This window comes from Bubalus kerabau, chromosome 4 (genome assembly GCF_029407905.1).
Source record: "Bubalus kerabau isolate K-KA32 ecotype Philippines breed swamp buffalo chromosome 4, PCC_UOA_SB_1v2, whole genome shotgun sequence".
Classification (NCBI taxonomy): Eukaryota; Metazoa; Chordata; class Mammalia; order Artiodactyla; family Bovidae; genus Bubalus; species Bubalus kerabau.
In genome coordinates this window covers 51,575,751-51,588,865 of record NC_073627.1, presented here as the reverse complement: position 1 = coordinate 51,588,865, position 13,115 = coordinate 51,575,751, and the positions used below count along the sequence as shown (strand labels likewise).

Here is a 13,115-nt window from a genome sequence, read left to right as displayed (position 1 = left end):
CTGAGTAGTTTTCCTTTTTTAGAGTTGATGGTGGTACAGCATTACAGACCCTCTGCCCTGGGTTGCTGTAGTGTTTCCTTTAGAAGGAAATGGCAGAAATTTGAATCTGAACAGGAAATGAGTGCAGTCGCTTGTCACAATTTCTTAAGAAATGAAATGGACCTTTTCTGAGAATCTTGAAATGTGCATTTTGATGATGCTGAAGCTTTGGATTATACATTTGCGTTTTGATAAGGTGTTAACTAAGTGTCTTCATCATACCGCCTTTGCCTTTTTTCCTTTTCAAAGGTGGTTGGTGTGTTTTGTTCCTGAATTTCTTTTTTGCAAATACCTACTGAACTTTTTTCAAATTTTGTGTAAAATGCAAGTCATTGTAGAGATGTCACTCTATGCCTTTCTGTTTGCCAGTCTCAATTAAGACTTGATTGAGCTGCAGTACCTTTAAAAAGCATTAGAAGAGCTATTGAATGACTTAATTTGTTAGAACTTTTTAAGTGAAAGCATCTATAATTACCTAAGTGCATTTTTCTTTTTTCATGGAAAAAGAATCATTGGGCTCACATAAGGTACATAGACTTTGTGTTTCATTAGAAAGTGTACTTGTATGCTTTGGTCATGATTACTGCACCTTTTGCATTACAAGTATAATGGACTTGTATTTTAAAAAGTGTTTTTTTAAAAAATTAGCACTCTGATCAAATTAAATGAAGGATTTCTCAATTTGAAAATTAGTATGAGTTCATTTATTGATAATTTTCTTTCTTCTCTCTCCCTCCAACACAGATACTTTTCTAGAGCATATAGTTTGATATCAACCTTTTGTGTTTATTGTCCTAGATAATCTTTGAAGTTAAAAAAAAATTTGGACGTAAGGTTACTATTGAGTGTATACTATCAAAATGGGAAATCAACCTAAGATTTGAGTATTTACAAAAATTTAAGACACTTACGAGTCTCTCCTTATGTTCACAGAGTCACCTTTAATATGGACGTGGCGTTGATATATCCATTAAATAGTTTTTTAAAATAGGCAACTTTGGGGTGTTCTTAAACTCTCTTCTGAATGAATTTCCAAAATTTTCCTTAGAAAAAGATGCAACCTGCACTGTGATTTATTATTGTTACTTCTCTAGGGAAGTTGGGATTGGACTGACCTGGCAATAGAGTTTTGCTTTTATTGTATGGTGGACTTGTGACCCAGGCAAATAAAATTTAGGCTTGCTTAATTTAAGTATCTTAAGCAGCATCTTATTTTTTTATGTATCTTTACTCTGGAAGGGTTTTTATCACTAGGAAATGAGTGGGACTCTTCATTGCTTTGTTATGGAACTTACATATGTCACTGAATGCTGGTTTGTGTAATATCTTGTCAAGAGTCCATCATATTTAGGGAAACAAGTTTCTTTCAGAACTGTTGTACCAGACACTACTTAAAGGAAGAGTGTAGAGCAAACACCTGTTGAGGAAGAGGGAGGAAGCAAGCTTGCAACAGAGGGTTATGCTCAGCACTGGGTCCTTGATAGTTTGATGACATTGTATCCCTGAAGGTAACTTTTGGTTTGATCTTTGTTCCTAGACTCCATAGGTAATCCTCTGAGGAAACATTGTGTGATTATTTCAAGTCTTAGAACCTTGTTAACTTCTAGGTGTTAAGTCTAGTTACAATGTTTACAGTCAAGTTACAAATGTTTATCCTTGCCGAAGCCAAAAGCTCTAGCCTGAGGTAAACTAGCGATTTTAAGTTGGATTTGTAAAATGAAATTAACAAGCTTGTAGATGAGGAAGTAGCCTCCTCTTTTATGTGGTATGTTGTAGCCACATTTAAAAGACTCATGGCAGTTCAGTGGGTTTGAGTACTTGAGTACAGTGCTCATATAGGTGTGTTTGAGAAAAATCCCAAGTAAGTAAACTGGTGGAATATGTAGGAAAATGGTATGCTGTGTAGCCAAAATGCTTTTCAGTGTTACTAGAATTATAGAATAGTAGATGGACAGAATACAGTTTTATTTTAAAGACATCTTTGAAGAATTGGGGCTTTCCTAGTGGCTTAGATGGTAAAGAATCTGCCTGCAATGCAGGAGACCCAGATTTGATCCCTGGGTCGGGAAGATCCCCTGGAGAAGGATATGGCACCCCACTCCAGTATTCTTGCCTAGATAATTCTATGGACAGAGGAGCCCGGTGGGCTACAGTCTATGGGGTTGCGGACAAGACTGAGCGGCTAACACACTTTCTTTGAAGAATTACCGTTTTTAACGTATTGTTAGAAGGAATTAATAGTCAGAATATATACTCCTTATAATATAATCTTGAAAAATAGTTGCAAAACAAAACAAATTATCCTTTACCCTGCTTCCCAGAGATAGCTGAGATTCTAGAGCAGCATTTCGTGTAGTTCCCATCATAGAAACATAGATTCAGAGTTGGGATATGTCATCCTCTGTAACGCTTCCTATCTTGCTGCTTCTCACTGAATGTAATATTAAGAACATTTTCTTTTGTTATTCTTAAGCAGTGTTAATGGCCTTGCAATACTTTGTTGTATGACATTCCAGGATGTAATCATTCCTCCTTTGTTGGACTTAGAGGTAGTCCTAGTTTTTGCTATGAATAACATTCTTAATATGAATTATGCATAAATAATGCATTGTTTGCATTAACAAATTTTTCTGGCTTTTCAAAGGAAAATTACTGGATCAAAGGATAAAAATCTTCTATAAAATTCTTGATACATACTGTCAAGTTACTACAATGTGGAACACAGTTTACCCTCCTAATTCAAACCAATCTAAATGGACTAGAAGCTCTGATAAGGGTTTTTGAGACTTTAAAAAGATGAAAAATGTAGTGTATCCTTTTGAAGATTAGGTAGTTATATCAGTTAGAAGTTTAGTATTGTTTGCTTAAAAAAAAAAAAACCCCAAAACTTAGATCTTTATTTATTTGTTTTATATTTTAAGCTAGGCCATGTGTGTCATGGCATGGAGGATCTTAGTTCCCTGACCAGGGATTGAACCCATGCCCCCTGCATTGGGAGCTCAGAGTCTTAACCACTAGCCCACCAGGGAAATTCACCTGTTTTCAATTCTTGATTAAGTTTTTAATTTACCAAAGGTGATAGATGTTACAGATGGCTGTGAAGATGAAGAAGTAAAAAAGTAAAACTAAAGGGACAGGGATTTTTAATAAATACAAACAGTATTGTTGGATTAGAGCTTGCGAGAATACGCTAGGAACAGATTATTTGTGGTCAGAAGAAACCAGGACAGGTACTTAAGAGTGAAAGTGGGTAATGGATTCAATAAACTTTATAAAGCAGTAATTGCAGGACAATGACTTGTTCTATTTTTGGCAAGCCTAGGGATAGGCAACCTCATCATGAAGCCAGACATTAATGATTCCTCTGTGAGACCACACCTGAAGTACTTTACGTGACTGTCTTCCTTTGGGTAACCTAGGATCTGAAGAATAAGTTAGGGAAGTGATTTTAAAGAATGAGGGAAAATAGTTCCACTGTCCTCTTATCTTTCTCTTTTTATTTTTTCCCTTTTTATTTTGGTGTCATTATTGAAGAGCATATAGTGATTGGCCAGTAAACAGCAAAGTAAAAAGACATTGTTGTAAGGGAAAGGCAAGGACAATAATTATCTAGTGTGAGCATGGAGTTTCTAATTGGGGCGGTATTGAATATGTGTATGAGTGTGTGCATGTGTGCTCAGGAGCTCAGTTGTGTATGTACAAGAGAAAATTTAGTACTCAAGCCAGTGAAACACAGGAAAGACACAGTAATATACTTGATCTTTACATTTGTCTGTACTAGTTAGGTAAAAATGAAATGGTTGGAAATGAGGGTTCTGTTTCAAAAATTTTAACCCTGTTCTTTATTGACTTTTTAAAAAGGATTTGAGAATTAGGTATTATTCATTAAATTTTATTTATTTATTTATGGCTATGCTGGGTCTTCATTGCTGCATGGGCTTTTCTCTAGTTGTGGCCAGCTGGGGCTACTTTTTGTTGTAGTGTGCAACTTTCTTATTGCGGTGCTTCTCTTGCTTACGGAGCACACACCGTAGGGTGCATGGTCCTTAGCGTTGCGTCTCCCAGGCTCTAGAGCATGGGGTCAGTAGTTGTGGCACACAGGCTTCGTTGCCCCGAGGCTGATCCTCCTGGATCAGGGATTGAACCCGTGTCTCCTGCATTGGACGCCGGATTCTTTATCACAGGGAAGCCCCTATTAAATTTTATAAACATACATATTTTAAAGGTCAGCTGGTAGATTTTAAGATACAGGTGTGCACTCAGTCCTCTGCTTTAATTATTAAACCAATAAAATATAGCTGATCAGAATAAAAATGATTTACTTATACAGAGTCAGAATTTAGGATTTCACCTATGAACTGGAGAGACATTGATTTGGTAAATTGAATAACTTTGATTTTAAAATAGTATAGGTAATTGTCTCAGTTGTTTTATGTTTAATGGTGGCAATTAATATGTAGTGAAATGATGTATATATGGATCAAGCAAGTGAAAATGTAAATCAAAGTATTAGTTGTTTAAATGGTAGATTGGAGTGACTTGCAGTGTTCTAGTGAGTTGCATGGTTTATTTTGTACCTTTTTTTATGACTTGATGAGTTAAATTTATTTGTGTTTTAAACCATGTGGTGACTCCGGAGAACGTGTGAGTTAATTGTACTGTTCTTTTTTCAGTTTTTATGGGCCAGGATTTCTAATACCAGGATTGTTGAGACTAGTAACCAATTTTATTTTGTATTGTTGGCAAAGTTAATATATGACAGTGCTCAGAACGATGGCTAGTATACATAAAGCTACGTTAAATGTCTTTATTATTATTACCATCAGTCTTTGGGGATAAGACACCAAAAACTGGTGACAAGTTGGTTAGCCTAAAAATTGGGTAGTTGATCATAAAACTGTGAGCTATGGACATGCAGTCTATATGTATAGAAGAAGAAACTTCCAACATAGTAAAAGCTATTGAGATGGAAGCATGAGCATATCTCTGAACTTGATATAATGAATATAGAATTGGAAACAAGGAACACTAGCTCTTTCCCTGGTAATAAGTGGTATATGTGTGTTACAATACATTTGGGAAAGTCATCTATCTTTTCACCTAGAGATAGCCACATCTAATATATATTTTCTTTTTCTGTAAGAATATACACATGAAAATTTGAATCATATTGTACATGCAGTTTTTGGTTCTGTGAAATAAACGCAAGTCCTCTGGATTGTTGAATAGGTGTTTGCATCCATCCTTAGTATCTACTTGCCTTTCTAGCACACATATCCAGTAGTCCCCTCTTCACAAATCAAGAAAAGGTCATATATCTGTTGTTTATACTTGCCTTGATTGTTTAGTCCTCTGTTTACTGTTAGAACAAGCATGTGTTTAGGTTCTCATTTCTGATGTGGAGGGGAAAGAGTGGTCACTTGGTTAAAGAAGCAGGTCTTTGTGATGCTGGTTGGTGAAGGGAGGAGTCTTTTTAAGATCCCGTTCAGCTGAGTGGGTTTTTTAGCTTTTTAGTTTTTGCCTCAAATGGTGTCTTGGTCTTGACTTCACTCTTTGAGCGTGTAGGAGTTTGTGGCCCTTGTCACCTGCAAATAGAAGTTTGTCCTCGCATAGTATGTTTGATACACTTAACAATGCTTTAGTTAAGATATAAATGTGTTACTTTATTTATTTTGAAGGCATACTTTTTTCATATTCAACATCTCTAAAATTGGGATACTTCTTTCATTTGGTGACATCTTCCAGTTACAATGGTTCTTTCCTAGTGGTACATAACCTAGTGGTACCTAGTGGTACATTAGGTACTCCTTAAAATTAGTGGTGTCACAGATCAGTAAAATGTGGTGATTACTGATTTCCGTTGTCTGACATCCTGAAACAGCCTTAAGCTTTATATACCTCTCATCCTCTGCAATGAATTTTGAGAACTGAATAAATATTTCAGTGTATTTTTTTCTGTTCATGATTAGAGCAAACATTTGCTATGTGTTGGGTATTATTCTGAGTGTGTATCTGTGTGTGTGTGTGTGTATATGTAAAGTGAAGTCATTATATATATATAGTCCTATATGTATATATAGTTATTTACGTGATAAGATTTACTGTATTTTGGAGCTGTGAGGACTAACTGAAAATGTCAGGATTCTTAATGTAAGATACCAGGTTATTTCACTTACTAAGTGCTTTCATTAGCCACTACAACACACATTTTTAAATATAAGTTTTAAATACAAGTCACAACCCATTCTATAAGAGATATTAAAAGTTACTACTTAATCTCATGTTACAAATAAGGAAGCTGAAAATCAGGCTTGTTAAGTAACTTGCCCAGAATTATGACATAAATTGTAAATTATAATAGAAGTTCATTTGAATTCAGGTCTGCCTGACTTCAGTGCCCTTGCTTCTAATGACTATACCATTTCTGGCTTTAGAAACTGTAATTTGGATTTTTTTTTTTTTTTTTTTAACTTTTTGATGGAGGTGGGAGGGAGCAAATCTGGCTTTAGGGGAGTCTGTTTTTGTCCTAGGATATTATAAAATAGTCTGTATCAATGCTTTCAAAGAAGGTAAAATAATGATTTATATTCTTTTATATATTAAGATGGTGATGGAATTTCCTGACAATGTGTTAAATCTTGATGGGCATCAAAATAATGGTGCACAGCTGAAGCAGTTCATTCAGGTAAGTTTTAAAAATTAATGTTGTAAATGGCTTGTGTGTGCATGAGCCATGTGCGTGCATGTGTGTGTTTTAAGGAGTCAGAGATGTGAGCAGTCATTTTATCTTACCTAGGGCTCTTTAGGTCTTAAGGTTCAGTGAGGTTGTTTTCTTTCACTGTTGCTCCAGTTACATTTACATCCCTGTGATGCGAAAGATTTGGTGGTGTTTGGTGTGTTACCATTTTACATGTCCGTAAGGCGTTAGTTTCACTGGTTTAATTTTAAATTTAGTTTAATTTCCCTGTTTTTAAAAGATAGGACAGACAACTTTTCTTTGAGAACTTTGTTATTTTCTGTAATTGTTTTCTTTGGTTTAAAAAAAAAAACTTTGTATTGTGAATTTTCTGATTTTTATTTAATTCTTTTTTAAATTTTATTTTATTTTTTATGGAAGTATAGTTGATATACAATGTCATGGTAATTTTTGCTGTACAGCAGAGTGACTAGTTGTACACATGTATGCATTCTTTACATTCTTTTCCTTTGTGGTTTATCCCAGAAGATTGGCTATAGTTCCCTGTGCTGTACAGTAGGACCTTGTTGTTGATGCATTTTAAATGTAATAGTTTGCGGGACTTCCCTGGATGTCCAGTGATTAAGACTTTACTTTCTAATACAAAGGGTGTGGTGTGAGTTCTGTCTCTGATGAGGAGCTGAGATCCTGCATGCCTCATGGCCAAAAAACCAGAATATAAACAATAGAAGCAATATTGTAACAAATGCAATAAAGACTTAAAAAAAAATGTTTAATAGTTTGTGGCTAGTAATCCCAAACTCCCAGTCCTATTTAATTTTTAAACAGTGTGATACTTTGTAAATATACTATATATGATCAGTATAAAGGAAGATAAATGGCTAATTTATTTCAAAATTGTTTCAACTTTTGGAGAAAACTGAATTAAAGGTTAGTGGTAAATATGATAATATCCTTCTTGGGAGTTACCTTTCTCACCTTTATTTATTTATTTATTTTGGTAAACTGGATTATTGGCAAAGAAGGCAGTGGCACCCCACTCCAGTACTCTTGCCTGGAAAATCCCATGGACGGAGGAGCCTGGTAGGCTGCAGTCCATGGGGTCGCTAAGAGTCGGATATGACTGAGTGACTTCACTTTCACTTTTCACTTTCATGCATTGGAGAAGGAAATGGCAACCCACTCCAGTGTTCTTGCCGGGAGAATCCCAGGGACCGGGGAGCCTGGTGGGCTGCTGTCTATGGGGTCACACAGAGTCGGACACGACTGAGGTGACTTAGCAGCAGCACACTACATTACTTGTAGTGTAACTATAGCTCCAGCCAAGTAGAAGTTACTTCCTGGAGTTTTTGTCTATTTCCCTACATTCATATGCACCAGCATTTTACTCACTGCTGCTGCTGCTGCTAAGTTGCTTCAGTCGTGTCCGACTCTGTGCGACCCCATAGACGGCAGCCCACCAGGCTCTGCCGTCCATGGGATTTTTCAGGCAAGAACACTGGAGTGGGGTGCCATTGCCTTCTCCAATGCATGAAGATGAAAAGTGAAAGTGAAGTCGCTCAGTCGTGTCCCACTCTTTGCGACCCCCTGGACTGCAGCCTACCAGGCTCCTCTGTCCATGGGATTTTCCAGGCAAGAGTACTGGAGTGGGGTGCCATTGCCTTCTCCGACTCACTCACTGCAGCTCCTCCATAGGTGAGATGGGCCTTGTTCTCTCCCACTGATCCGTAACACACTTGCTCATGCCTCCAGGTTGAGAATTGCTGCCCTACATGATCACCATCCTAACTTGACTCATGCAGCTAAACATAGTGTGTTGTTAAAGGTTGAAAAGGAGACATAGTAAAGCTACATTGTTTTTATTCTTTTTTCTTTTAAAGTTTTTTGTTTTAAGTGAGAGTACTACGCTTAATACTCACATTGAACAAGCACTGGATTTCCAGATGCAGGGTTTCTTTTGTCTGTGCTGGTCACCTACTGCACAGCCCTGGCATCCCAAGCAGCGTTTGTTTATTTTAGCTGTGCCGTGCAGCATGTGGGATCTTAGTTCCCCAGCTCAGGACTGAACCCGTGCCCCCTGCACTGGGAGCTCAGGGTCTTAGCTATTAGACCACCGGGGAAAGTCCGTAAGCAGAGTTTTTTATACTTGAGATTCTAAAACTGGGCTCGGGGGAGGGCAGTGTAAGGGTTGTGGAATAAACTCAGTGCAGCATGGATAAGGCTCACCCATCTTGCCTTTCTGACTCAGTTGCAGGTAGATGGCAGGCCCTGCCTGGGTTGTACTTACTGCACAAGGATAAGGAATCAGAAGGGGTAGTGAAAGTCATTTTATGTCTACCTTATGAACTCTTTTTTATCTTTCTTTCCCTTTTTTCTCAGCGACATAGTATGCTTAAGCAACAAGATCTAAGTATTGCCATGGTGGTGACATCACGTGAAGTCTTGAGCGCACTTTCTCAGCTTGTGCCGTGTGTGGGTTGTCGTCGCAGTGTGGAACGCCTCTTTTCCCAGCTTGTGGAGTCTGGAAATCCTGCCCTTGAACCCCTGACAGTGGGGCCCAAGGGAGTCCTGTCTGTAACTCGAAGCTGCATGACTGATGCAAAGAAGCTTTATACATTATTTTACGTACATGGGTGAGTATAATCAATTAGGAAACAATGGGTTTGCTTAAGTTTTTAAACTCAGTGACAGTGGGTAGCTTTTTTCTAACTTTGATTGGGGCAAAGCTTAAGTTCAGATTTACCACAAGTAACTTCTGTGTGCCAGTGACTGTAAAGTTTCTTTTCTTGAGGGAGAGACAGGCAGTAAACAAATATATACTTTGTCAAGAATGTTGTTACGAAGACAAACCAGTAAGGGAGATAGAGAATGAGTGGGTAGAACTCACGTGGAGAGTGGTCAGGGAAGGCCTCTCTAATAAAATGACATTGCATATAGGCTAGAATAGAGTGAGGGAGTGAGCCATGTAGTTATTTGGGTGAAGCAGAGAAAGGGCAGCAGGGTAAAGGTTCAGAGATTGGAGTTTCCCCGGCGTGTTTGAAGAATAGCAAGGAAGCCATTGTGACTGGGGGCAGATGAATGAAGGGAACAGTAATAAAAGATGAGGTCAGAGGAGCACCGAGAGGGCTAATTATGTGGTGCTATGCTGAGGTCTTTTATCTTAACTCTGAGACGGGAAGATTTGGGAAGGTTTTGAGCAGAGGAGTACGTGGTCTACCTTGGAGTTATGCTTCCTTTTACCTCTGTGTTACGAGTAAGTGGAAGGCAGAAAAACAAGCTGTTCAATAGTCCATGCAAGAAAGAATAGTGACCAGTATAGTGGCCACAGAGATAATGAGAAATGGCTGGATCCAGTAGTTGCAGTGCCTGGGCTAAGTTGCCCCGAGGCATGTGGGATTTTAGTTCCCCAACCAGGGATGGAACCTGAGTCCCCTGCACTGAAAGGCAGATTCTTAATCACTAGACCACCTTAGAAGTCCTAGGAGGAGCAATTTCGCAGAGCTGACTTTTGGGCATGTTAATTTGAGGTAGCAATTGGGAGTGCAAGTAGAGTTCAGAGAGTTCTGGCCTAGGGATATAAATTTGTGCCATCAGCATATGCATATGTATATATACACATATATATACACACACATACACATGTATATGTATGTATACATATGTACATACACACACGCACACGTATCCACACACCCACCTATAAGGTGAAATCACCAAAGGGTAAGTGGTGTGAATAGGATAAGAGAAGCTGTCTGATGGTGGTGGTAGAGATTATGGATTTTTATTCTGCCTGAGAAAAGAAGCTTTGAAGGATTTCTAAATAGAGATAGAACAATATGATTTTTGACTTGGAAAGATGACTCCAGCTGCTAGAGAGGCGAGTTGGACAAGGGTCATAACAGTGGCGGTGATGAGAAATTATCTAATTCTGGATATATTTAAGAGTTGACAACCTTTGCTTATTGGTTGGATTCAGGGTTTGGATGTTTAGCATTATGTATTTCTATATTTGCATAAAATATCTGTTGAAGGCTCTTCATCAAGGATAATGTATGTTTATTTTATTTATTTTTTAAAAACTTATTAGCTATATGAGCTAGGACTTTTAACAATTATTTTTATTTTGACCGTGCTGGGTCTTCGTTACTACTCGAGCTTTACTCTAGTTGCAGAGAGTGGGGCTATTCTCTAGTTGTGGTGTGTGGGCTTCCCATTGCAGTGGTTTCTCTTATGGAGCACGGGCTCTGGGGCTTGTGAGCTTTCATAGTTGCTGCTCCCGGGCTCTAGAGCACAGGCTTAATAGTTGTGGCTCATGAGCTTAGTTGCTCCATGGCATGTGGGATCTTGGCAGAACAGGGATTGAACCCATGTCTCCTGTATTGGCACTCAGATTCTTTACCATTGAGCCACCAGGGAATCCCCTGTTTATTTTATTTTTAATTAACCTCCGCCTCCTCTTTTTTTTTTTTGGCCATACTACACAGCTTGTGGGATTTTAGATCCCTGAGCAGGGATTGAACCTGGGCTTTTGGTAGTGAGAGCTCAGAGTCCTAACCGCTGGACCACCAGGGAATTGTCAAGGATAGTGTAAGTTTGGATAAGGGAGTATGGCTGAGTGTCAGGTAGCAATAAGTCATAAAATATTGGAGTGCCAGGCACACTGCTAGATACAGTGCAGACGTAGGGATGAGTGAGATGGATGCAGACTAAGGGAAAGAGTATGTTGAATAGAGCAGGCCTCCTTCAACATTCTGATAGTCTGGGAATGGAATAGGAATAAAATTGTATAGACTCTTGGGTTAGAGTTCATTTGAAGAGAATTTTTCAAAGTGATATGTCTGTAATACTTTAAATATACTTCTCATTAAAGAGCATAAAGATTTTGAAAATTCTAAAGAAAAATTAATGTTAATCAGACCTCTAATGGTTTATTTATTTTTTATTATTTGTTTATTTATTAGGTCCAAGCTAAATGACATGATAGATGCTATTCCAAAAAGTAAAAAGAACAAGAGATGTCAGTTGCACTCCTTAGACACGCACAAACCAAAACCTTTGGGGTAAGTAAAATTGATTATCAAGATACTTTGTTAGTGTTAAGATTATAAATGTTGATCCTATTTGGTAAAAAGAGAAGAAACAATGCTAGTTTTATTTCATTAATTGTTTACACTGTAAAATAGAACACCATATAATTGGTCAAAATAAATATGTCTCCTAGTTCTTTTTGCATTGGGTCTATATAGGGTCTCAGTATAAGTTTGACTTCTAAAAATTTTTTTCCCTTGTATTAAATGTGTTTCAGAGAAAGGAGGTTGAGATCTTTGTGTAAATTTATGTAGCCAATATTAATTTTTTCACAGTAGTGGTATCATTTTTTAACCTAATAGTTGTATAAATTATTTTTCTTGTCTTTCTTGTCTTTAGGTCTCCCTAATAATTTATCAAGGATTTACGAAAAAACCCTTGAGTTAGTTAAAGGAATGTGAATTTATGTAACTAATTTGCAGTTTTCTTCTTGGTTAGATGCTACAGTGCCCAAGGCTGCCCCCTTCTCCCAGCTCAGTGTCAAGTTTCCCCTTCACAATTGCTTGGGGTTGGGGGTGGGTGGTAAGGAGAAGTCATGGAATTTGAAGGGAGTTTCTAAGAAGTAACTTTAGGGGAGAATGGGATGATATAAAACTGTGCTCCTGAATTAATTTTAGAAGTTAGTTTTTTGAACATCTCGTTAGTATTGTTGACATTTTCCTCCCTGGTAAAAAGATCTGGATGACCAGGTGGTGGTATGTTAATCTCTTTTTTCCCCCCATACTCAGGAACAAAAAAATTTTTTTAAACTTTCATCATGAAGACTGTCAAACACATAGAAAAGTAGAGAGACTATACAAGGACCCTATTGCCCCCAATACCTTTACCCAGACTCAGTTGTTACCAGGATTTGCCACATTTATTTCATTTGTTCGCCTTTTCCTTTGCTGAAGTATTTTAAAGCAAATTCCAGACATCATGTTATTTTACTACTACATTCATCTCTAAATACAGTGACATTTTCTTTCATGACAGTGCCATTATAACACCTAACAAAAACTTAACTGCAATAATGTAATACCCAGTTCATATTCACGTTTCACCGACTCTCTCTGAAAGTGTCTTCTTACGTTGATTTGTTAGAATCAAGATTTACATAAGAATCACACATGATTTCTAAATGTGAGAACTCTAAATGCAGTAAAGCTCTGTACAACCTCAAATGGTTATCTAAGGATAATTATTTCACATACTTGATTTACCAGTATCTTTAAAGAATTCCTGACTCTCTGAGTGCAGAATTTAGTCTGATTTTCATTGGACAGTAACCTTTATCTGAATAACCTGTTGA

The 13,115-nt window shown here is 37.6% G+C and overlaps 1 protein-coding gene across 7 annotated transcripts in view; it reads left to right on the top strand.

The window, feature by feature from the left end:
- GGNBP2 (gametogenetin binding protein 2) overlaps window positions 1–13,115 on the top strand; it is a 32,843-nt gene that overhangs the window by 1,602 nt on the left and 18,126 nt on the right. For all 7 annotated transcript variants that reach the window (XM_055577371.1, XM_055577372.1, XM_055577368.1 and 4 more), the window contains 3 exons: window positions 6,644–6,724; window positions 9,116–9,369; window positions 11,698–11,796. In XM_055577371.1, coding sequence (XP_055433346.1) covers window positions 6,644–6,724; window positions 9,116–9,369; window positions 11,698–11,796 — 434 coding nt within the window. The remainder of the gene's footprint in view (window positions 1–6,643; window positions 6,725–9,115; window positions 9,370–11,697; window positions 11,797–13,115) is intronic.